We start from the raw sequence: 24,382 nt of genomic DNA on the forward strand, positions 1-24,382 counted from the left end.
CTGCTGCTCACCAAACTCAGGCAGCGCGGGCAGGGGACGCTGCCTGGTGAGCCCCTATGTGTGTGTGGTGGGGAGGCTTTGAGGCTGACTCCGTAAGAGCCTTTTGGTTGTTTTCTGTTTTGTGTTTTGTCTTTCTCTTCCATATGTCACAGCAGCAGTAGGATTCTGGGTCCCCTCCTTGTGGATGAGCAACTCCAGGCACCACATAGCAACTCCGTCATGCACAGGAAAAGGCCAGCTCTTCGATGGATTTCTTTCAGGAGCGAACATGCTTCTTTCTCAGAACACCCCAGCGCATCTCCTTCAGGGTTTCTGAGCCACTGTGTGCAGCACTGAGGGGGAGGGGGGGCGTGGGGTCGTGCTCTCCCTGGGGTCAGGGGTGGAGATGACTTCCTAAGGTGCTGGGCTTCTTGCACAAGGCTTGGCATGTGGACGCAAACTGGGCCCCCTTAGGAAGGAGCGAAGGAAGACGGCTGGTGGGGACAAAAAACCATGTCCCCACACCACAAAAAGTTAACCTGAGGACACGTCCTCTCCTGGCCCTCAGGCGTCTGACCTACAGAGACGCTCTGAAACCACAGCTGAGCAAAGACGGCGACGGGCCTGACCATTAGCACCACGCCTCGGCTTACCTCCTGGAGCAAAAGCAACTTGGAAGCAAAATCCCTCCTTTAGTATTTCATGTGGAAAATACCTGGGCCTGAGATCGTACTGGGCTGCACAGTCCAGGAGAAGGCAATTACTTAGGGAAGATTCAAGGATGGCAAATGGCAACCGTTCCTCCCTCTGTTTGCTTCTAGTCTGTTGGGATTTGCATTGTGTATACACAAGTGCTTATATAAAACTCCAAAGTAAACCCATTCCTGTACTCAGGATTTAAAAAAGCCTGTCATATGCCAGGAACTGGCTGGAGCCTGGAGCTTGGCACTGCAGACAGAGTTAGCAGTTTGTAGGCTTTGAAGTGAAAGTTCTTTCCTCCTGTTTTACTAGCAATGAAAAGAATTTTAAAGGAAAAGCACCAAAGTTGGTGAAGAGTCTTTTTCCACCATGTACGATGTAATATCTTTCAGTATAATCTTCTATTTAGAAAGCTAGATGCCTCAGAGTGGTCACTGGCACTACCAGCATGTCTTATATAACCACCACCCATGAGAAACACAGCAGTTGTGAATATTTTACATATACCATGTTCTCCTATAACACCAGGAATTGGCTGGCTCACACATTGTCATGGAGTAATACTTTAGGTATTTTAGAGCAGTGGTTCTCAAATTTAAAGGGAAGCATAGCCTGGAGATTTATTAAAATTCAGAGGTGGGGGCCCCACACCCAGATATTCTGACTCAGTGTGTGTGTGTGTATGTGTGTGTGTGAATATTGTAAGTTTGCATTTTTTTGTTGGGGGGGGATTGTCATTTTAACAAGTAACCCAGATGATTCAGATGCAGGTGGCTAATGGACTTTAAACAGAAACATCACATCTAGAGCCTATAAAATATTAAAGTTCTATGGCCAACAAGAATTGGGAGTTTAAATCACAATATTTCTATTTATAAAAGTTCAAAAATAATTGATCATCCCAGGGAAAAATAAGAGCCTCCTGTTAAACATTTCCCACAGGTTATCTTATTATATCCTCTGAGGTAATCAGGCTGGGTGATATTATTTTGACTCTGCTGATAAGGAACTTAATGTAGGTTAAATGATTTACCAAAGATTACAAAGCTAGTTGGGGCAGGTCAGTTTACTTTTAAACAGAGATCAAATAAGATGGCATCTCCTTGGGCACTCCGAAAGTGAAAAGCTCTGAGAAATAACATGAAGAAAATAATAAGCATATTTCCTGATTCTGTTTTAGGTCAAGTTCTCCTCATCTCTCTAATTCAAAGCTCTACTTCAGCAGACAACCCTGGGCTAAAAGAAGTCTGTCATTCACCTTCAAGCAGTGACTTTGGGAACCCATTATGGAAAAGCTTATTACCCATGGTTTTGCTATTGTCAGAAAGAAACACAAATGGCCCCCCCCATTACAGTTAAACTTCATCACACATTTTCCCCCAGCTGAGGACGTTGGTATTATCCCTAGGATACAACCTGAGTTTTTAATTCAATTTAGACCTAGCTTGGGCCTAGAAAAATGGCTGCTTCTTAAAATCCCACAAATGTTGCATATTTTCAGGAGAGGAAGTATACAGATGACTGTTTTGATTTCAGAAACTCTCCCTGGGATGTCCTGGCTCATTGTCTGGTTGGGTTTCATGCACCACACCACGAGGTGCTTTAGGGAAGATAAAGGCTCTTTGACAGTGGAAAATCACTCTTTCTACAGCCTTCCTTCCCTCTGCCCTCAAGGGAAAACCTGCCTTCCCCCTTGTGAGAAAACCCCCAAATATAATGAATGAGACAAAGAAATATTTAATCAAATTAGTTTAGGAAACCCCAGCAGAAACAATGCATCTTTTTAACAGTTTCCGATGTCATGAATAGACAACGTTTCGTGTGTTGAGTCTGTCTCCAGCTCCTGGGTGAGAAATGCCCTTTGCCATTAGACACCAGCTTCATTCTAGAGCTCAAAGGAGCCATGTTCATTTGCCAAAAATCTGCTGCTTTCTAAGCTACAAAAATGGTTTATAAAAATAACTAGAAATATTCTTTAAATGATGATGATGATGATGATGATAAAGCAGTCTTTTCCTAGAGTACCCCTCACTCCTGAGCACTCACCAACTATCTAAGCTCAGCTGCTATAACAAAATACCACAGGCTGGGTGACTTATCAGTAACAGAAATTTATTTCTCACAGTCCTGGAGACTAGAAGCCTGAGCTCAGGGTTCTGGTGAGGGCCCTCTTCCAGGTTGCACATGTCTGACTTCTCTTTGTATGTTTGCAAGACGGAAAACAAGGGAGCTAGCTCCCTAGCCTCTTCTTGTGAAAGCACTAACCCCATTCACGACCTAATTACCTCCCAAAGGCACTCACTACCTCCAAATACCACCACCTTGGGGGTAGGACCTCAACATATGAATCTGAGGGGGACACAAACATTCAGTCCATACCATCAACCTAAAACCAAAGGGATGGACATGGCTTGCGCATATTTTCAACAGTCCCCCAAAGAAATCAACTCTTCTTACTGACTACACCTGGGCGCAGTTCCCATCTTCCTTCGAAGGCGGCAGAAAGCTAGACTTCAGGCTAGTTTTGGCCACTCTCCACCCACGTGATTTTTCGAGTCTTAAAAAATGTTTTTTAACACTTCTCCGCCACTTTGCAAAGAATGAACCATCGGGTGGCAGACACCAAGGGAAAGTATTAAAGTTGGCTCTGAGGTTATTTTCGGACACCCTGCCCCTGCTCAGAGCTCTTCCTAGAGAAAGGCTGCAGATGACAAACGGCCCTTGAAACAGACAGTGGCTCACCGCCTCAGAAACCCCGTGACAGAAGACTAGGTTAATCATCTCATTCACTCAGCCTCAGTTTCAAGCTAGTTGTGTTTGATTTCAAAACATCATTTGCCTCATGGAAACAAACCAACCAACAAAAAAGTGAAACGACATGGTTTAAGTGAAAAATAAAAACTTTTTATACTGAAGTGACATGCAATTTAATATTACAATTTCTTTCCTTTTGGATGGTATAAATAGCTCATTAAATTTCTTTAGTAAGTCCCCAACTATGGAAATTTCACCATTAAGCTGAGCTTTTGGACCACACAGACCAGCATGCAACCCGGATAGTGAAAATGTGGCACATTAGTGACTCGCAAAGTGTGCTCCCTACATTTTAAAAGTCAGCAACCAGCCTAAGAGTGTTTCTCTGTGTGGCACTCGGTACGGCTTTTAAAGGAACTGGCTTTGTTGGCCAGTCACATATCAACTGAGCCCATCCTGTCAGCTGTCACTTCCCTCTAATTTAGAAAACTGTCTACAGCAATCAGCTGCAGTCCCTTTTATTGTCCTGTGAGTAAAATTCCCAAATAAATATTCATCAGACCTCCCCCACCTTTAACCAGAAGGAAGGGAACTGAAGCAGATATCTAGACACTGACACCTTACCAAGTGATCTTCGTTATAAATACTTTTCTTGACTTGCTTTTTGGGGACAAAACACGTTGCTTGAAAATATAATTGATTTCCTTAAATGTACAAAGTCTCTTTGCTGAGAAATGCTCATTTTGCTACACAACAATCTATTCACTGCTCTCTAATTTCTCCTGTCAATTGGATTTGGAAAATAACTAATAAGTGTGTATATGTTTGTCCTTGTTTCTTACAGAAAGCAAAGATGCATTAGGGACATAGAAGCCCACTCCAGTGGGACATGTCTGTACTGCTCGGTACCCACACACAGAGGAAGGCCCCGGGCGCCCTAGGGTACACTGGCTGATTGATTTACCAAGTGAAAGAGGCAAGCAATGCCACTTTTGGAGTATCTCACGTTAAACAGCTGCTGGCCATGCACCTGGACTGGGGCAGACCCAGGAGTTTTGGCTCATTTCTGTAGAGTGAGGCGAAGATGGTAGCAGCCAGGTGTGCCATGCACAGGCCTGCCCCTAAAATATATATTCCTGGATCAGGAACACCAGGGGATACGGAGGAAGCCCCTGACCTACAGTCCTTTTCTTCCCATCCTTGGTCCTGTCCCAGCACCAGCATCCTCATGCAAATGTGGGGGCACACCAGTTCAAACATCCAACGGACCCAATGTAGACCCTTTGCAAATAGCAGCCCCTTGGGCCCAGGGGTGTTCACACTGGCCTGGATCTGGATCTGGGGATAGAACCAGGTAGGCCTGGGAAGTGGGCTTTTGACTGTTTGGGAAGGAAACTTAGGGTCCTAAGGACTCAGGGAATGTACTAAAAGTAGGGGTGCTGGCTGTGGGCCTGGAGGAGGTTTAGAACCCAGGATTGTCAGGCTCTTTACAGACCCAGTACTGTGGGATTCTAAGATTCAGTCTGTCATTGTTGATGGCTCAATCTCAAACACTGGACAATGAAAATATAAAGAAAAGAAAATATGAAAAATATTCAAACAAGTGTAAAAAAGTCCAATTTCAGCCTCTCTAGTTCAAGAGATGAACAATGAGATATTCTGATTAATTAATGATCTGTTAATAGTTATTAGATTTATCTTTCACTGGTGACTAATTATCAACTAATCAGAGTATAAACAAACAGTTAACATCAAAACTACAATCAACATATTCAATGAATTATGAACAACTCCAAACATCTCCAGTTTTCCAAGAGCCATGAACCGTACACATCTGAACTGTGTGTAAGTCACACAGAATTCATTATAGAAATGTGGACATGCTGGGTAGGTCAGAGGATTTAGGCTGACAATTTTCACAATAGTTAAAATTTCAAATGCCATTTCTGTGGACTGGACAATCTCTTCCAGGTGCTCTGATTAGGTTTGTTTCCCTCCTGGAACATTTCAATGGCAGGAGGCAGCACCCACCTCTCCTGAAGTTCATCATTGTCACGAGACACAGAAGGCCCACTTACAGTTAGTAGCACTGACCTGTCCTTTCATATCTGGAGCAATAGGAATGGTGGGCCAGATGGTTGAGTAGACGCCAAAAAACACCAGCCAGATCAGCATGCTTCCCCAGACAGCCAGGTGACTGAACTGCAGAAAAAACACACACTCAGGCAGGGCTGCCCCACTGGCATGGGAGAGCCACCCGACTCCACTGGCTGCACGATCCCTGTGTCCAAGCTAGCTTTCTTTATGGAAAGATTCTGATGGCTCTGCAGCCTTTGGAGAATCCAATCTTCCTAATTTCCTTGTCTCCAAATGTGTAACAATGAGTTCAAGTGACTGGTGGCCCCAAACTACCCTGCAGATGAAGGTGCTTTGGCCACCACAGCTGATCTTCCTCTAGATCCACCATGGTGTTAGCAGGCCCGTCTCATTCCTCACCAGCGCTCCAGTTTGGAGCTGTATAAAATGAGGTCTCATTACTCTAGTAACAGACTCTTGAATAGGCAAAACAAATAAGACTTTTTTATTTATCATTTGAGATATGGTTCTTTAAAAAAGTCTGGAATGAATATTACATCTTATGATGCTCCTTTAAGCATCTACTGAGTTGCAAATTTTTTGTCATTTATCTTCTTAATATCATGATATATATCACACACAGACAGAGACAACAGTGTGGCGATATCCAGAGGGAAAGTGGAGTGGGGGTAGGTGGAGGTGGGCAAAAGGGGGGAAATGGGGATGAAAAGAGACTTTGCTTGGAGCCATGGGCCACAAAGCAGTATGCAGAAGGTGTTTTGTTGAGTTGTATGTTTGAAATCTGTATAATTTTGTGAACCAATGTCACACAAAAAATACATCCAGAATCTTAACACTTCTCACTACCTCCTCTTCTAACGTCTTAAGCTAAGCCACCATCCCCTCTCACCTGGATTAATTGCCATTGTCTCTTAAGAGATTCCCTGCTTTGCCCTGGCCAGTGTGGTTCGGTTGGGCACTGTCCAGTGCACCAAAAGATTGCCCATTCGATTCCAGGTCAGGGCACATGCCCAAGTTGCAGGCTCAGTCCCCAGTAGGGGGTGTGCAGGAGGCAGCCGATAGATATTCTCACATTGATGTTTCTCTCTCTCTCCCCCCTCCCTTCCTCTCTCTCTAAAAATCAATAAAAAAATCTTAAAATAAAAAAGAGATCCTCTGCTTCCACATTAATCTTCCACCCCTCCCCATTGTCTCAGAACAGAATTAGGAGCCTATTTAAACAGCAATGACAGACAATCATGAAACTAATGGTATAATCCCCCAAAATTGGAAATAAACAAAATGTCCAAAACTGGGGTCTGATTAAATAAGTGATAGGATAATGGTAAGATTTAATACCTTTTGATAATGAACAATGATTTTGTAGAAGTGTACAATAAGGGATGGAAAATGTCTATGATGTATTTTTAAGTGAAAAAAGATTACAAAGCACTATGTTCCGTAATGCATTATCTTTTAAAAAAAATACACAGAACAAAGTCTGGAAGGTCATATAGAAAAGTGACCTATGTCTTGGTGGTAAAATTATGGAAATTAAAAATTATTCTTTTTGGCCTATATTTTGTGTGTGTGTGTGTGTCTGGTTTTTGGGGTTTGTTTTTTTTTGCAATGTGCATATACACTTGAAAGAGATGACTGTTAATAGCTTAGAGGGTGTATTAAGTGCCAAGCAAAATGAATGGTCAGAAAACTTTGGATTGCAAATTTGCTCTGATAAAGATCAAACCATAATTTTTACATGCAAAATTTAAAATAAGGTAGCTGAATATTGCTTATTGTTTTCCCAAGGCTTAAAAAGGTATCATACCAGGAAAAATATCTACAGTGAATAGAGAAATAATTCTAGAGAAAACTTACTTTAGTCCAAGCTGTAGTCTCCAAACCAGCTTTCAGACAAACAGTGACAACAACATACTGTGAACAGAAAGAGAAGTACTGAGTTATCCTTACTTTCCAGGAGACATCCCAAGTACCCCCTCCAGAGGCAGTTCCTCAGGCAGCTGTCCTGAGAAAGTGCCAGCTAGGTGCTAATTCTCCAGGGGCTAGTTTTAGGGAATACAGGCAGGTTTACTTCAAGAAAAGCCCTCATTTTAGTGTTTGTCTTCTCACAAGTAACAGTTACTTCTGATCTTTACTTAACTTGGAAGAATTGGGAGAAATCACCTTCTTTAGTATCCCCTCCCTCCCCCCGGAAGAGGTGGAATGGCATCTGAAGAATGGGGAACTAACTCATCACCTGCCCAGAAATTACGACTCTGCCTAGTCTTCACCAGAAAATGAGGTAAGCATTTCACAACCATTCTGGGCTTTAAGGAGTCTAGAATATATAGTAAAAAAATATCTGAAATAAACAATAATGAGGAAGGCCTTATAGAAAGGGTTTTGAGAGGCATAATCCATACTTATGCTATTTAAGAATGGTTCAGTACATAGAGAAATAAACTTACCGTGTAAACAATATTACCAACAAATAGAGAGTCTGTGGCATGACCGCTGGCCAACACAGTATCTGAAAAACAGAGAAGTTACTACTGACCTCCAGAGCACAGCACTGCAGTCTGTTTTATTCAGAATGTAAAAGGAGCACTTTAGAAACATTTATCAAAATGTAAAGGAATTTCCAAAATTACGTCTGCAATTCTGAATTATTTTCATCGTGTATTTTCTCTAAACGAAGCAAACAAAGTCGGCTTCTGACAAACCAACCACACACTTGATCTGGGCTGAAATTTAAAGTTTATAAAGACTGAAATCTCCCTTTGTTGGATTAAAAATAGGAATAGAATAAGGACATGTTAATCTGTCCATTAATGCCAGTATCAGACCTTTCCAAGGGTTCATTTTCTACTCATCTTTAATTTCTGCTAAACTGGAATTAGAGGCCAATACAAGAAGATCGCTACATGAATACGAAACCAACCCACGAGTGTTGAGCCTAAAGAATCTGGGGGCATTCTCCAGTGTTGTTCACACATGCAACCACAAGAGCTTGCGGGGCCTACAAACTGAGGGAATGCAAACAGCATGATGAGAGACGTTTAGAAAATGCAACTAGGATTTTGAAGCTTTAATTTTCACATCTTCTCTACTCGTTGCTTTTTAAGGATGACTATTACAATGTATGTAAGAATCATTAAGGCAGGACTCTAATAGAATTGTCCATTTCATGTCAGCCAGCCTGCTGTGGAAATGCTGGTTTTTATCCTGAGGGGTCAAAGCCTATTTTAAGATCAGGGATGGTTTCCTTGGATGACTCGGCCAATCTCCTTTTATTCTCTTTTATGCTCAAATTTAGACCTGTGGCCTACAGGCCAAGTATATAGGGGATTTTGTGTTCAAGTTTCCAACACAGTAGCTGCTACACACACGTAATTGGGCTCTGGGATTTACCCACTTGCGTGTTGAAGAATCCTATTAAAGAATAAAAATCTGCTTAGTTTTCTAAAACACCATATAATCAAGTCTCGCCACAGGTAGAATCTGGGAATCCTGGAACCCTGGACCTAGCTCCAGGACATGCCTTTCCTCCTGATTCCAGACAAGTAAGTTCACCACAAAGTGACATCATGGCTGTAGCATGTAGCATGTGGCATGTAGCATGGACAGACCTAACTGAGAGACTGCAGCTAGGGAATATAAGGGTTATCCTAGGAGAAGAGAGGAGGGTGTGACTTTAACAGGAATGATCTCAAAGCTTAGGGAGGGGAGGTGGCAAAGAGAAACTAGAAGTTTAGGCAGGATTTCATTAAGAGGGAAGGAAGGCGAAAGTTCAAAAAGTAAGGGAGAGGCTAGATTAACCTCAAGAAGGTAACAAGTCAATGTATTAGCAAACAGCTATTCAGCACTGTGGGCGTTCACTTTTCAGTAACTGGTCCTAAGACTGTTTTAATGATAAATGTGACATTTGTAAAGGCATGCCTCAATACAAAACTCGTGATTAGACAGGAGACCATTTACTTGATTTGAACACAGATTATAGCCTTGAAAGAGGTAACATTATTCTTTCTTTATACAACAAATATTTATTTGAAGTCTACTTTATGCCAGGTACTATTATGGGAACCAGGGAGACCAGGTCCCTGTCTTCACATAGCCCACACTATAGTGAGGGAGCCAGAACATAAACACAAATAGATACACAATGAAGTGTCAGGTGTAATAAGTGCTATAAAGAAATATAAGGTAGGGCAATGGAACAGAGCACAGCAGAGGCTGCTCTTTTAGACAGAGAGTTCAGGAAAAATCTTTTTGAGAAGGTAACATTTGCGCAGATCTGAGTAGTATGAAGGGGAGAGCATTCCAAGCAGAGAGAAATTGCCAACAGTCTGAATATAGACACATGGATGAGCTCAAAGACCATCACAAAGACCAGTGTGGCTGGTGACATTAGGAAATTCTCAGACAGAAGGGAAGAATTAACGTAGGCCATGGTGAGGAGCTGAGATTTCACTGTTAATTGTGATAGGAAACCACTGGGGGATTCTGAGCAGAGAGTGAACTGGCATAAGTGACGCTCTTAAAGGACTAGCCCAGCTTTCATGGGAGAACAGATCTTGGACGACCAAAACTGAGGTCACAGAGAGCAATGCCAGTGTGGAACTGACTGTAGCAATCTGCCCAGGATGGTGACACTGGTGTGTGCAGAACTGTGTCCAATATGGTAGCCCCTGGCTGCTGTAGTTAAATATTTAATTAATATTTAAATTAATTAAAATAAAATAAAATAAAAACGCAATTCTGTTGGGTGGGGCAGGAGGAAGAGAAAGGTGAGTTACCGCTTAATGTGCACAGTTTCAGTTTAGTGCGATGAAATAGTTTGGAATAGATAATAGTGATGAAGGCACAATACTCTGAAGGTAATTGAGGCCTCTGAACTGTACACTTCAAGTGGATCATAGGACTAACACTACAAAGCTCTTACTCTTGGAATAAAACATAGGAGTAATATGGCTTTAGCTTGGCAATGGTTTCTTAGCTATGACACCAAAAGTGCAGTGACAAGAGAAAAAATAGATAAATAGGACTTCATTAAAATTGGAAACTTTAATACTTCAAAGGATAGCATCAAGAAAGTGAAAAGACAACCAGCAGAATGGAAAACATATTTTCAAATATTTATCTGATAAGGAAACTATATCCAGAATATATAAAGAACTCTTACAACTCAACAATAAAAAGACAACTCAATTTTAAAATGGGCAAAGGATCTGAATAGACATTTTCCCAAAGATTAAAAATGGCTAATAAGTGCATGAAGAAATGCTCAACATCATTAGCCATCAAGTAAATACAAAATTAAAACCACAATGAGGTAGCATTTAATACCCAGTAGGGTGGCTGTAATAAAAAAGATAACAAGAGGTGGCAAGGATGTGGTGAAATTACAATCCTCATACACTGCTGGTGGGAAAAGAAAATGATGCAGCCACCTTGGAAAACTGTCAGGCAGCTCCTCCAAAGGCTATGCATAGCTACCGCAAAGCCCAGCAATTCCACTCCTAGGTCCCTACCCGAGAGAAGTAAACACATATGAACAAAACATACAAAACTTGCACATGACTGTTCATAGCAGCACTATTCACAATAGCCAAATGCATCAACTAGTGAATGGATAAAGCCGGGTACATCCATACAACAGAACACCACTGAGCAATAAAAAGAAATGAGGTACTAATCCATGCTACAATATGAATGAACTTTGAAAGTCTTACGCTAAGTGAAAGAAGCCAGTTACAAAAGGCCATATATTATATGATTTTATTTGTACGAACTGTTCAGAATAGGCAAATCTACAGACAGAAAATAGATGAGTAGCTGTCAGGAGCTGGGAATACTTGGGGAGAAATAAGGAGTAACTGTTAATAGGTATGGGGTTGCTTTGGAAGTGATGAAAATGCTCAAACACTGATTAAGGTCACAGTTTCACAACTATGTGAATATATAAAAAACCCCACAGTATTGTGCACTTTAAAGGGGGAATTGTATGGTATGTAAATTATATATCAATAAAGCTGTTGAGAAAAAAAAGAGTTCCTCAGTCACACTTAGCCACATTTCAGATGCTCAGTAGCCACAAGTGGCTAATAACTACTACATTAGACGGCAGGGTATAGATATTTCTCCATCAGCACAGAAAGCTCTACTGGACACTGCAGCTCAGAGCGGCTATGCTGGAGGAGAAACAAGTGACAGAAATTGGCACGTATTTTGAAGGTAGAGATGATAGACTTTTTTTTTTATTACTTGGGTGTGGGGTGGGAAAGGATATAAGGAATCCAGGATGATTTCCAGGTTTTTGGCCTGAGTAACTATAGAGGTATCATTTACTTGAGATGGTTCTGGTCATATTAATATAGGAATACTAATTAAATAGTAGCACATGGAACATTGGTACCAAGGGATTAATACTGCAAATTCACAATACAAGAACAGACAGCAATGAAGCATAATACCATTAAAAAGAATATTTAGAAAAATGAGGTTGAGAGGAGTTGGGTTAGGAAGGAAAATGCCAGTAATTAAACTAGAGTGGAAGAGCTCTTTCCATTCCTGCTCTCTTGTCCCAGATCTGCCATTATTCAGTTTTTAAAAATTTTAGGTTCTGAGTCTGTTTCCACATCTATAAAATAGTGGTTTTATATCAAATGCAGGTGTTGATGATTGAATTATCACTAAGGTTTCCTGAAAGGATAGATAGAAAATTCTAAGATTCTAAGGTCCATGTTCTTAGTTGCTAAATGAGCCCCATCTATTTAATGGTAGAAACTTGAGAAGTTCAGATCTTGTTCAGTTTAGCTTAGGATGTATTTCCTAGTCTCAGTCTCATCCTATGTGCTCATGAATGGAAGAGAAAAGGCCCTTTAATTGAGAAGAGCAATGATCTGAGGGCCCTCAGTTCTACCTACATAAGCTCTACTGGATCCAGAGAAAACTCTGATCAGATGCAAGAGCCAGAAGGGTTGGGAGGCTCAGCTGAATATCAAAGTTTACAATTAAAGTGTGACGGTTTTTTGAATTTCCTTTTAATACTAATATTTCAAATGTTAGTTGAGTCATGTTCTGAAAGAAATTAAATATACAAAGCATTTGTCTAATATGGAGGGCTTAGAATGTGTCTCATATTTTATGAATATAAACATAATAAACAGAAAATTGTTAGACATCATAAGAAGTTATACATTTAAAATAGATAACATATGTTGCTCACTATATGACAGGTACTGTTAAACACTTTGCATATACTAGTACATTTACTAATATGTCATACTCTAATATATAACACTAATATGTAACACTAATATATGTAATACTCCTTTAATACTCTAATAACTATATAAAATAGTATTATTATCAGCATTTTTCAGATGAGGAAACTGGGACAGCAAAGAGAAGTTAAATAACATGCAAAAAATTTATAAACTTGATAAATAAGTGTTTGTTTTCATTAATTGAGTTAAATAAAATGGGCCCCAAAGAATCGAACAAGACAGCAGCAAGGGGAAAAATAATTACAGTAAGAAGTACTCCTTTGAAATACTAACACCTAATGGGAAGGGACTTTCTAGGAGAGAAGTAAGGTGGAGAGGAAATCAGACTCATATGACAGAAATTCTGTGCCACATGAGGAAATATACACAGTGCACAAATCTGAGGAGCAACAGTTACTCGAGACCAGGACTTTTATTCTGAGTTTGGGGGGGCAGGAGGTGCTTCGTTAGTGCAGAGTTTCTTAGCCTCCTCGGCAAAACTGACATTTTTCTAGATAATTCTTTGTTGTGGGGACACTGCCCTATGCATTGTAGGGTGTCAGCACCCCTAACCTCTACCCACTAGATACCAGTAGTAAACCACTCCCTACTGGTGACAACTGAAAATGTCTCCCGACATTCTCACCTTTCCCAGGTGCAAAATCCCTCAGTGAGAACCACAGCATTAGAAGGAAGAGAAAAGAGGATCTGGAATAAGTGGGGAGAATGCACTCTGAAGTAAGACTGTCCAACGTGTGTAGGGAACCCCCTTCTCTCTACTCAGCCTAAGGAGGAGAGAATGTGGTGGGACCTAGCTGTTCACAGGATCAAAGAGACAGTGTGATGCTACTCACAATGCTTGGTGGCCTTTAAAAGGGGGCAAACTCTTTGATTACCTACAGGACTGAGAGCTCACTTAGGAAGAAAGTGCCTCCATGGGGACCCTTAAGATCACTGAACGCTCTGAAGGCAGTTTGGCATGGACAGAAGAGACAGATGGGGAACCAAAGGGCACTTTCCAACAGTAGCTTCTAGAGTTCTAAAATGCATTAATTTCTAACTTGTCACGTAGTAAAATGCTACTGGCATTAAATAAAATGTTTACATCTGAGGTCATCTGAATACATGTAAGGTAACTGTTAGTGAAGACGGGATTGACCTAACTTTTTAGTTCATCATTTCAGAAGGATAACTCTGCTTAGGAAAGAGTATCTCCTGCCCCAGTCAAACTAATACCATCTGGAAATAATTTATTCCTTGGAGAAGAAACTCCCAAACCAACTTGAGGTTCTGGGACATGCCAAGCGCCTCTGAAAGACGGCGTCTTCTACACAAGTCACAAGTTACCGCTCTGCACAGCCTGGCGCGGAAATTCCCAGGGAATGGACTGCTCTCTTACAGGTTATATTTCAAATGTTTTAGAGGCAAATCCCTGTGGGCATCGTTCCTTGTTAAAACTTGCCAATAACATACCCCTGAAGGAGAGATCAGAAGTCCTATGAAATGGTTTGTGGATGAATGCATTAATAAGCTGCAGCTTGCCGGTAACCCCAGGCTGGAAAAGCCTGCTTCCATTGTCCAGGTTTACTCCTAATGGTTGTTCCTGCCAAACTATTTCTTCCCACTTTGCTTAATCTTAACAGTACTGTGGTGATTCCAACACTCTAGCCAGGAAAACATCTTTCCTGTAGTTTAGCTGTTTTAATTTTAGTCAGATATTCAAAAATCTCAAGTGATTTTTTTTTTTTTAATAGAGGAAAAATACCCCCCAAACCAAGGTGAGTAGTTGGGTTCCCCAAGCCAGCCTTCAGACCATCAGTCAGCCCCATCTGTGCAAATGTAATAAGAACATGACTTCAGATAAAGCAGCATGGGGTGGGCTAGGTGGATATTTGGGAGAAAGGGGGCAGAGAGAGGGGAAAGGACAATTCAGGCAAAAAAAAAAAAAAAAAAAGGGAATCAGCCTGCACAGAGGCCTGGAGGTGGACTCCAGCTTGACTCCAGTCCTGCCCCAGTGGGATGGTGAGCAGCTGAGGTGAGGGTGGGGCTGAGGTAGTAGGTGCCAGACCATGAGGTCAGCTGGGGCCAAGCCTTGCAAGGCTCTCTGGAAAGCTGTGATCTCACCAAACCTTTGTTTTCTTATGCTAACTAGCCAGACTCAAACCCATCATTAGCACACAAAGGCTACCAGTAGGAGGAGAGGTAAGGAGTAACCGCCTGTTGCATCAGAACAGTTGGCATTTAACTGAACAGTGTGAGATCAGATCAGCCTTTTGCAAATCCAGGATCAGATTCACCCATTTGAGGGCTGAAATGAGAGAGGGGGGTGTTCCCTACAGCCGGTGCATTCTCTTAGAGGCCCATATAATACTATGGCTTCAGGATCCACTGATCCACAGCAGTGGTTAAGCCTATTCTCCCAAACTTATATTATTTGCAAAATCTGGTTGGATCCAGGGACCAACATAATGTAGGATTAGCCAAATGAGGTTTAGAAATGCAGTCACTAACACAGACTATTGTGGACTATTGGGACAAAACCACATAGCCCTCCACATGAGCAGTGACAGCCCAAAATGCTGCATGCAAAAACCTCTTTGAAAATAATTGCGGGAAAACCCACGGTTGGTAAGAAAAGTACGTCTCATTTTCCTAACAGACAGAATGATCAAGGAACTTACTTCAGAATATTCCAAAGGGCTACGTTGATGACATTTTATAAAGATGCCATTTCAATTAAATGCTCATTAAAAACATTACATCATTACCCAGCTAAACCACAAAACTCTACTCAGAAAGGGCCCTTGACAAAAAGCAAAATTTGAAGACAATATTACAGCACAGCACAGAACAGGCAGAGAGGACAGGATTTCATAATCAAGAAAACAGATGGGGTGAATTTATAGGTGTATTTTGAATGTAGTAAGAATCTACGAAGCACATGAACTAAAAATCACAGGCAGCTCACTCACATGACTCAGTAGAGAGAATTAAGGTGGAGGTGGCGCCATTCCCTTGACACTGAGGCACATGCCAAGAACTTGGGCTGGAGAGCAGATGCGAGTCTCTCCTGCTTTCCCTCTCCTGCCCTTTGGCTTCAAGAACTTTCAGAAGCACTCGTTTGGAGCAGCCCCCATTCCAGAATATGATCAGGGTCACCTTTCTTGACCTCACTCTCTGGGCCTTTTAAGACTCCAGAGGTTCAGAGGAGGTACAGTGCCAACCAGGTACTCTTAGATTAATCTCAGAGTGAAAATGTATTCCAAGTTTCATATAATAAATTTACGAACTTTTAGATCCATTCTCTTCAAATGCCTGCGCTGCCTGAACTACAACTGAAATGAGGTTTTCTGCTTCTAACACTATGTTTTCGTGAAGAGAAAATTTATTTTTTCCTTTCTCTATAAAGAGTAGTAAAAAATTTTGGAGTCTATAAAAGGTAGAGTTTATTCAAGTGTTAGTGATTATAATTACATTTATAACCAACATTGGGTTAAGTTCCTGATTATATAAGCCGTTTGCTAGATTTCCCTTCTCTATGGCCATTTCTGATGAATATGAAACTCAAATTTCAATATTTTTCTTTTTTCACTTTTGTTTACTAAAAATAGATTTTTAAAAGGAAGTAAAAAGGATGGAAAGTACACTCAACTGCCAACGTCAAACAGCCACTTCATGAAGCCACAGACTCTGCTTATTCTCGGGTGCCCAGCTAAATAACATTCCCCAGTCCCTGGTACCTACTTGGGGCCCCGAGACTACGTGTTGCCACTCAGACATGAGCAGAAGCACTCAGACATGAGCAGAAGTGATGGATCACTTCCTGACAGAGATGGTTAAGAACAAGCTCTCCTGCTCCCGGTTATCTCCCCTTATGGCGTTAAGGGGGAGGGTAAACTCAGGGGCCATGAACTAAATGGAGTTCTGTTGTATTGAAATGAACTTAGGTTTTGTTTTACTCAGGCACGGTAAGATGCGCACACATGGAAATGGCTGTCAAAAGGAAAAAGTTTATACTAACAGATCCCTAGAAACAGGAGGCATAGGATATCCTGCAGGGCTACATGAGGAAGCACCAGGGCAGTCAAAGAGGCAGATGGGGAGAGGGGAAAGCATGGCCCAGAGCCTTTAGGGTTTTCAAGGGAGAAAATGGACAAGACAGAATAGGTATTGTGTTATTTTAGGATTGAACAGTTTAAATAATTTCAGCAGGTGCTGGGTTATAGGTTTGTTCCTAGTTGTCTGGTTCCTGGCCCCAGGGTTTAGGTCAGGGGGATGTTGGCTTGGTGTATGGGAGTTTGATAAAGGAGATGGTGGGGGTGTAGGCTCTAGGCTGGTTGCTTTGTATCTTGCAGGGAAGCCATTTGCTCACACTAGGAATTTGCTAGCCCTGAGAGGGACAGTCTCTCCAGGATCAAGGCCCCAAATGTCAGGACATCAAAAGTACAGAAAACAAGAAAATATATTCACTCCACCTGTGAACAATGCAGTCCTCCATTTGGTGGTGACATGAGTAAGAGATAAGCCTTCACTGGGCTAAGCCCCTGAGACTTGGGAATTGATTGTTATTGCAGCTACTCCTACCCTGGCTAACACACCTTGATTCAACTTCCTGACAAAGTTATAAGGGTGAAATTTGGGAACTCTGTCTCACACTTCTTACATTACACCAAACCCAACTCTTTAAAATACATGTAATGTAGAGTTTATTAAAAGAGACACTGAAACATAAGAAATATTTAACTGACTGGAAATAATGGCCCTTCCAGCCAATCTGTGTTTCCCAACAACAGTGCTATAGATGTGTGGGGCAGGACATTGCTAGGGCTGTATCTACCAGTCTTCTGTACTTAAACCAAACCAAAACAGAAAAAAAATATTTTGAATTTGGAAACCTGGTCTTATTTTAAATGTATTATACTAGTTATTTAGATTTATAAGCTGTAGTTTCATTTGTATAAATCGAAAAGCTCCTAGAGTGTCCTGTCTTTCTAGTTTTTAGTGAGTAAGTTCCACTCACTTCATTTATATGCTGTGGGATTTTATGAACGTCCTCCACACTACCCTGGCCTCTCAGCAGGCTTTTCCAGATGGCAGAGGCCCGTGGAGTTACGATTCCCCTTTTCTTTCCAATTTAGCGTTTAATGTTCATCTCTGGATCTTTTTTATTTATTTTAGCTCTTTTAAAATCTGTACACAGTATGGGTCATTGACTTTTAAAGAGGAACAAAATGTCAACTTATTGTTTCACATACCTGACTTTAAAATATAGTATTTGTTGGTAAACTTTGTGACTACAGCAGCCCATTCTTTTGAAGGGTTTAGGACACAGTACAATTGGGTAGATTAGGGAAGTATTAATTGATGCAATACTGAATTCTTCCAACTCTACCTCCAAAGCAGCCCTTTAATCTGTCCGCTTGTCTCCATTGCCATTATCACTACACTAGAGCAGGTAATAGCCAACCACCTGGACTCCAACAATCATCCTCATCAGTGTGATTAAAATAAGCCAGATATATGGTTCTCTGCTTATAACCTATCAATGGCTTCCATTAAACTTATACTGCAAAGACTCACAAGTCTCAAAAAGCCCGGGAAGTCTGGTGTTACCTCCATCCTTGTCATCTCAGGCAATCTGGGTCTCAGCACTGTGCTCCCCATGCTCCATCCACAAATGCCTTCTGCACTTGGAATCACACTCTCCCCCAGGCTGTCCTACAACCCTTTTCTCTCTACTCTTCACCTGATTCACCCTACTCATCCTTCAACTCTGTTGTCATATCCTCCAGGAAGAAAGCCTTAAAACCAAAACGGGACCAGGATAGCTTTCCTCTTGGAATATATCCATTTGACATCCGCCTTCTCTTTTGTAATACCTTTCATTCGGCCTGGCCTTTCCTAGGTGTAAGCTCTGTGAGGGCAGGGAACGCGCCTGTTATACACACTACTGCATGTCCAGAAACCGACACTGGCCTGGCATAAAGAGCAGACTGGCCCGGCCGGGCGTGGCTCAGCGGTTGAGCGTTGACCTAGGATCCAGGTGATCGGGGTTCGATTCCCGGTCAGGGCACATGCCCGGGTTACAGGCTCGATCCCCAGTCAGGGGAGTGCAGGAGGCAGCCGATCAATGACTCTCTCATCATTGATGTTTCTATCTCTCTCTCCCTCTCCTTTCCTCTCTCTGAAATCAATAAAGATATATTTAACACATAATAAAAAAAAGAGAACAGACTCATTGTCTTTTTCTTTTTAACGAATGAATAACTGAGTTTAAGAAGGTGCATTCTCAGAGAACAATGGTGGCCGTGCTGAAATTGTGCTTAATGTAAACCAATACAAATCATCAGGATTTACATGATATAAAATAGTCAAATTTATAGTAACAGGAAAAGGTCATAAATAGTTCAAGCTAAAATGACCCAATAATGCCACAGAGAGAAGTATGCTCTGTTTTATTTTATACATGTTCATGATTATTTCAGTTTATAAAACATGCCTTATCTTACAGTAGCACATTTAATAAAATGTATAAAATGGCTTTCTCCCCAAATGTTGAAAGGCCTTATTTTTTAATTAGTGCCAATACAGTAAGTATCCATGTGGTATTTTTTCTTCTGAAAGCAGATGGGCATGGTTTCCAGGGTGTAGACTGTGATCAATCGAGAATAAATTTTTTTTAGGAATTTTTTTCTACTGGTAAGTATTCAGTAGTCTCTTTCCCATCATCTCCCTCTTAAATTTCATCAAGAAAAATCTGAAAATTTCCTTTTTTTAAAATGAAAACTGATTTTACATTCTTTTGCCAATAACCACATTCCACTTCAAGGAAGGTTGCTCAAATATGCAGACTGAATACACCAATGGAAAACCTGAGTGTGGCCTGAAACCGAGGCTCCTGATGAATTTCGGTGCCTGCAAAGGTGACATCTCTGGTTTTAAACTAGGTTCACTTTTCAGATCAAAGGGTGGGAGCTGCAGGCGGGCCCTGGGAGTGACCATAAAGTTGTGATGGTTGGAAGAAATCTGATTTACTGAATTGCTTGAGTGGAAGAATTTATTTTGAAACTTGAAATGAATCATCACAAACTCCATCAGGAAAGTAGTGCTTTGTAAAGTCTATCCAAAACCATGCAAAAATAAGCAGAGCAAAATTCTTGGAAGCTTCCTAAGGAATGAACCATGTGCTCACACCTTCTCAAAAGTATTTCTTCCTGACAATTATGTGCCCAAGTCAACAGCACTGATATGTACCTATTACTCTCTCCATGGACAGTGAAGGAGAGGATTTCTGTTAAAACTGACCATTTTGTGACATAATCCACATAGTGTGAAACAATTAAATGAAACTACTGTAGGAACCTTGGCCCCTAGTCAAGCAAAACTCCTTCAGGCTCTGAGTTTGGGGAAGTGTCTGAGGGATAGCTTCAGGCAGGACTTGGGGGTAGAGGGAGGCCTAAAGTTAATCTTTGTTAGATCAGGATCCCCCCATGTTCCAAAAGGGCCCCAGGTTGTCTCAAATTGGTGCCATGCTCCTGTGCTTCTTTGGGGGTGGGGTGAATACATCCTTCTAAATGGCAATTCTAAGTGTACCGAGAATTTTAGGACAGTAAATCAGCACACATAAACAAGAAATCCAATCAGTTTCTATATCCTGGTCTTGTCAAACTTGTAAACTTTCTTGATTTCCACCACTGACTTTTCTACCCCCCAACCCCGCAATAACCCCACGCTCTCTTGCCAATCTTGTGTGTGCAAACTCTGCCATGTAACTCTGTGACCCCATTCCTTCACTGAGAAAAAGTCCTCACCTCAGTTTTAGTGATCTTACCATCACCTAACTTCTTTGCCCTCTTTTCTAGCCACTTCCCTCCCACCACTTCACATGCCCCTCCCCCATGCCATAGCTCTCTTGACAAAGGGTGCAGTTGCTGACCCCAGAGAGGACACTGGAAATGTGTGGAGATATATTTTGGTTTATAGTTGCACAAGGACAAGGAAAAGAGGGAGGGGAGGGTACCGACGACATTTACTGTCCAGTCCAGGGACGTGTCTGGAAAGGCTCATGAGAGGCTGAATAAAATCTAGAGTCCAGGCCCCTACACTGGAAAGACAGCTGACCCCTGGACATGGGTTTGAACAATGTGAGTCTAGCTATATACAGATTTTTTTCAATAAATACTGTAAATATATTTTCTCTTCCTTATGATTTTCTTAATTACATTCTTTTCTCTAGTTTATTGTATGAATACAGTACATACTGCATATAAAATACAAAACAGGTGTTCATTCACTGTATGTTATCGGTAAGGCTTCCAGTCAACAGTAGGCTATTAATAGGTAAGTATTTAGGGAGTCAAAAGTTATACATGATTTTTCAACTGTGCAAAGAGGTCAGCATCCCTAACCCCCGTGTTGTTCAAGGGTCAGCTGGACTGCTGATGGCCTCTTCAGGTTCCTCGGCCACATAGGCCCTGTGTGCTTGCTTCATCCCGGCCAGGAATGCTTTCACCTCCACCTTTCCCCACACCTCCCCTGCCCCACTCGATCACCCCTCCTCATCTTTTAAGAACTTAAATATCACTGCCTTGGAGAAGACTATTCCTTCTACACTAGGCTGTGTCTTTGTGTTATAAGCTCTCCCTTATGTGCAGTATGTAGACACAGCACATCGGTAATGAAATAGTTATTTACGTAATTCCCAATCATCAACTCTGACCTTCCACATGCCCCCAGCGGGCAAGAGGGGCCGCGTTTATATCCATTGCACTCTGTGTCTGGCACATCATAGATATACCATGATTCTGCTGAATAAATAAGTTCTCAAAACATGTTTCCTCTTCAATATACACATTTCCATCTCCTGGATTTAATCTCCCTTAGGCTCTCCCCTGGAAAATCCAAAGACATAACTAGTATCCTTCTACCATCTACCTTCTGTCATTCGCATGATAGGTTCATTTTCCCAAACTGCTCTGATAACACTCTCCTTAACCTAAATTCCAGACTGACTCTTCAATTCATAAAAATATAAGTCCCAATTTCTTAACTTCACATTCAAAGCCCTCTGCAATCTAGCTTTTGCCTGCCTCCTGAAACTTTTCATTACCTTCCACCCTCGAAGGGATGAACTTCCCACAGTTTTCCACATCTGCCCTAAAATTCCCCATTCTGTCTGGCTCTTCCCTCCATTCCTACACAACTCCACCCCACTTGACTTCGGGGCTAAGCCTAAATGTTCTCTCTCCTAACAAGCCGTTAATAATCCCAAATGAAAGGCATCTCTCTCTCTCTCAGCCTGCTGAAATCTGATAGCACTTTATCTGTATTTTACTTGAGATGATTATTTTCTCTTGTGCTGGAATTATCCATGTGTGAATATAATCTCCCTCATCAGGCTACAAACTCTTTGAAGGAAAGACCCACATTGATCTATATTCCTACCATTCTTAGAGTCTATCACAGTGTCTTAGACACAGGACATTAATCAATAAGGTTGATGAGCAATGATGTCATCATTTTTGCTGTGCACTAATAGTGAGAATTTAGCAATTAATTCTAAAATATTCATTAAATTTGTTAGAGGAAGTTAACTAATGAACAAGAACACAATGGCCTTCCTTTTTCCATGCCAAATACACAATACTTGCCATTTATTTCATCTTAAACTTTCACTCAACAGGTTATTGTTTACAACACAACTGAAAAAAACCTCTATGCTGAAGCCTTAATAAATATAATCATGTGATGACATCAATGATGATGATGATGATGATAACAAAAAGAAAAAAATCACCCTCTTGGCTGACTGCCAGGCAAATTGCCAAATTTGAGGGAAGCAGATAAGGGCAGCAGAAACTAAAATTCACTTGGTGATACATCAGGTAAATTGGTAACGGCCAGGAGGCTGTTCTCTTTTAAACAAAGAGCATGAGGCAAATGAATGGATTTACATAATGAAATCCAGTGAACTATATGGCACTGCCTTTACTGCAGGATAGGGCACATTCGTTCCTTTTGAAGCAGGTAAGTAAATGACCATCTTGTAAAACTTCTCAGCGTCCAAAGGTGAGCACTTTGGACTTAGAAACAGAGTGTGATGTCTACATAATAAGGTAGGGGGCCTGGAGGTAGTGCTTGTGGCCAATCCACGCTGTTTACTGTCTCTTCCTAAGGACAAAAGCTGAGCTCAGGGATCAAAGAGGATCACAGAAAAATTGCCAAAACTGTTCTCACGCTCATCACACATATTGCTGCTCAGCACAGTCGGTCCTGATAAAATGATGGCTGCTGCTACCACCAAATCACCAGAGCTACTAAAACAAACCAGATCCAACACCATTACAAAACCATTTCAAGATAAATTAAATCCACCAGGAGTAAAGATGAATCACAGGAAAGCTTTAGAGTTAAACAAAAATGATGACACTAGAATGATCCCTTGGGGGTGGGGGTAGGAGCAGAAAATTTTATTTTCTGATCTAAAGAGTTAGGGACCCTTGAAGGACGAGGTCGTCTGAGGAAATGGAAAGAATAGGTCACAGGGTATAATAAATTGGTAGTGCATGCATTTTGTCTGTCAGGATTTAATAGGTTAATATCAGTGAAGATGAATCACTTGTTTGAAGCACAAAACACATTGACACAGAAACAAAGAAGCTTGGAAATTTTATATTCTTTGGGTCTCTGAACAATCAAAGGCCTTGTCTAGTCAACATTTAGAGTAATTTTTCCCAGGGGAATTATTACTATTTGAGAGGGATGAAAGAGCAGCATTCTCGTGATACATTTTTGTTTCCTGAGACTAAAAGCTAAGTCTCTGTAAGGGACAGCATTCTGGATGTACTGAGAAGGTACAAATGCAGTCAGTGGCTTTTCTCAAACATCTTCTAGCCATAGGGAAGACTACAGCCTATCAGGAGTTACAGTCCTTAAACAAACTTTAAAAGTTTGCTTGAAAAGTATATGCCAAGGAGGGGAGATTCTTTTGGAAAACTAGGTTAAGATTCAAATTTCCAAGATTTGAACTACTGTGCTTGAGGTATGTGTAGCTTGGAAAACGAAAGCCCAAGTAATTAACAGAAAATTTCAAACTCACAGACAAGAGGCATGACGTTTCATTAGAGCACAGTGCTTTCCTTCAAGACCCTCGACTCACACAGTTATTAAAAACAAAGTTTAGGATTCCTAGGATTTAAACTCTCCAGGCAACTGGAAAGAAAATGGGTTTTCAGAGCCAGAGTGGATGAAACCTACAAGCTATAAACCTGAGACTAGCTCTCATTAGATTTTAGGTATGTTTTTCTTCTCAGATTTGTTCTTGTGATCTCTCGGTCTGCAGAACTGGAGAAAAAAATTGCGAACAACTGGCACCAGAGGGATTGCAAAGCTACTTGCTGACAGTTGAAATCATGAAGCCGTTACCGTGCTCCAGCGCCTTCATGGGAAACCAGAAGAGGATGAGGGAGTGGATCAAGGCGTTGATGCAGTGACCCCAGAAAACCTACGGGAAAACAAACCGGGGAGTCAGCAACGGCCCGCATCTCTGACCTCCGAGCAACTCAACAAGCGCCTCATTGTGAAGGACACTGGCAGTGTGCTGCACG

General features: G+C 41.4%; 1 protein-coding gene across 3 annotated transcripts in view; it reads right to left on the reverse strand.

Annotated features, from left to right (window-relative positions):
• The window catches only part of ATP8A2 (ATPase phospholipid transporting 8A2), a 515,363-nt gene that overhangs the window by 120,417 nt on the left and 370,564 nt on the right, over window positions 1-24,382 (reverse strand). For all 3 annotated transcript variants that reach the window (XM_081130125.1, XM_081130126.1, XM_081130127.1), the window contains exons 30-33: window positions 24,201-24,279; window positions 7,977-8,038; window positions 7,387-7,443; window positions 5,527-5,634 (exon numbers count right to left, since the gene is read on the reverse strand). In XM_081130125.1, the coding sequence (XP_080986251.1) occupies window positions 5,527-5,634; window positions 7,387-7,443; window positions 7,977-8,038; window positions 24,201-24,279 (306 nt within the window). The remainder of the gene's footprint in view (window positions 1-5,526; window positions 5,635-7,386; window positions 7,444-7,976; window positions 8,039-24,200; window positions 24,280-24,382) is intronic.

Source organism: Miniopterus schreibersii (genome assembly GCF_964146895.1).
Source record: "Miniopterus schreibersii genome assembly, chromosome: 2".
NCBI lineage: Eukaryota > Metazoa > Chordata > Mammalia > Chiroptera > Miniopteridae > Miniopterus > Miniopterus schreibersii.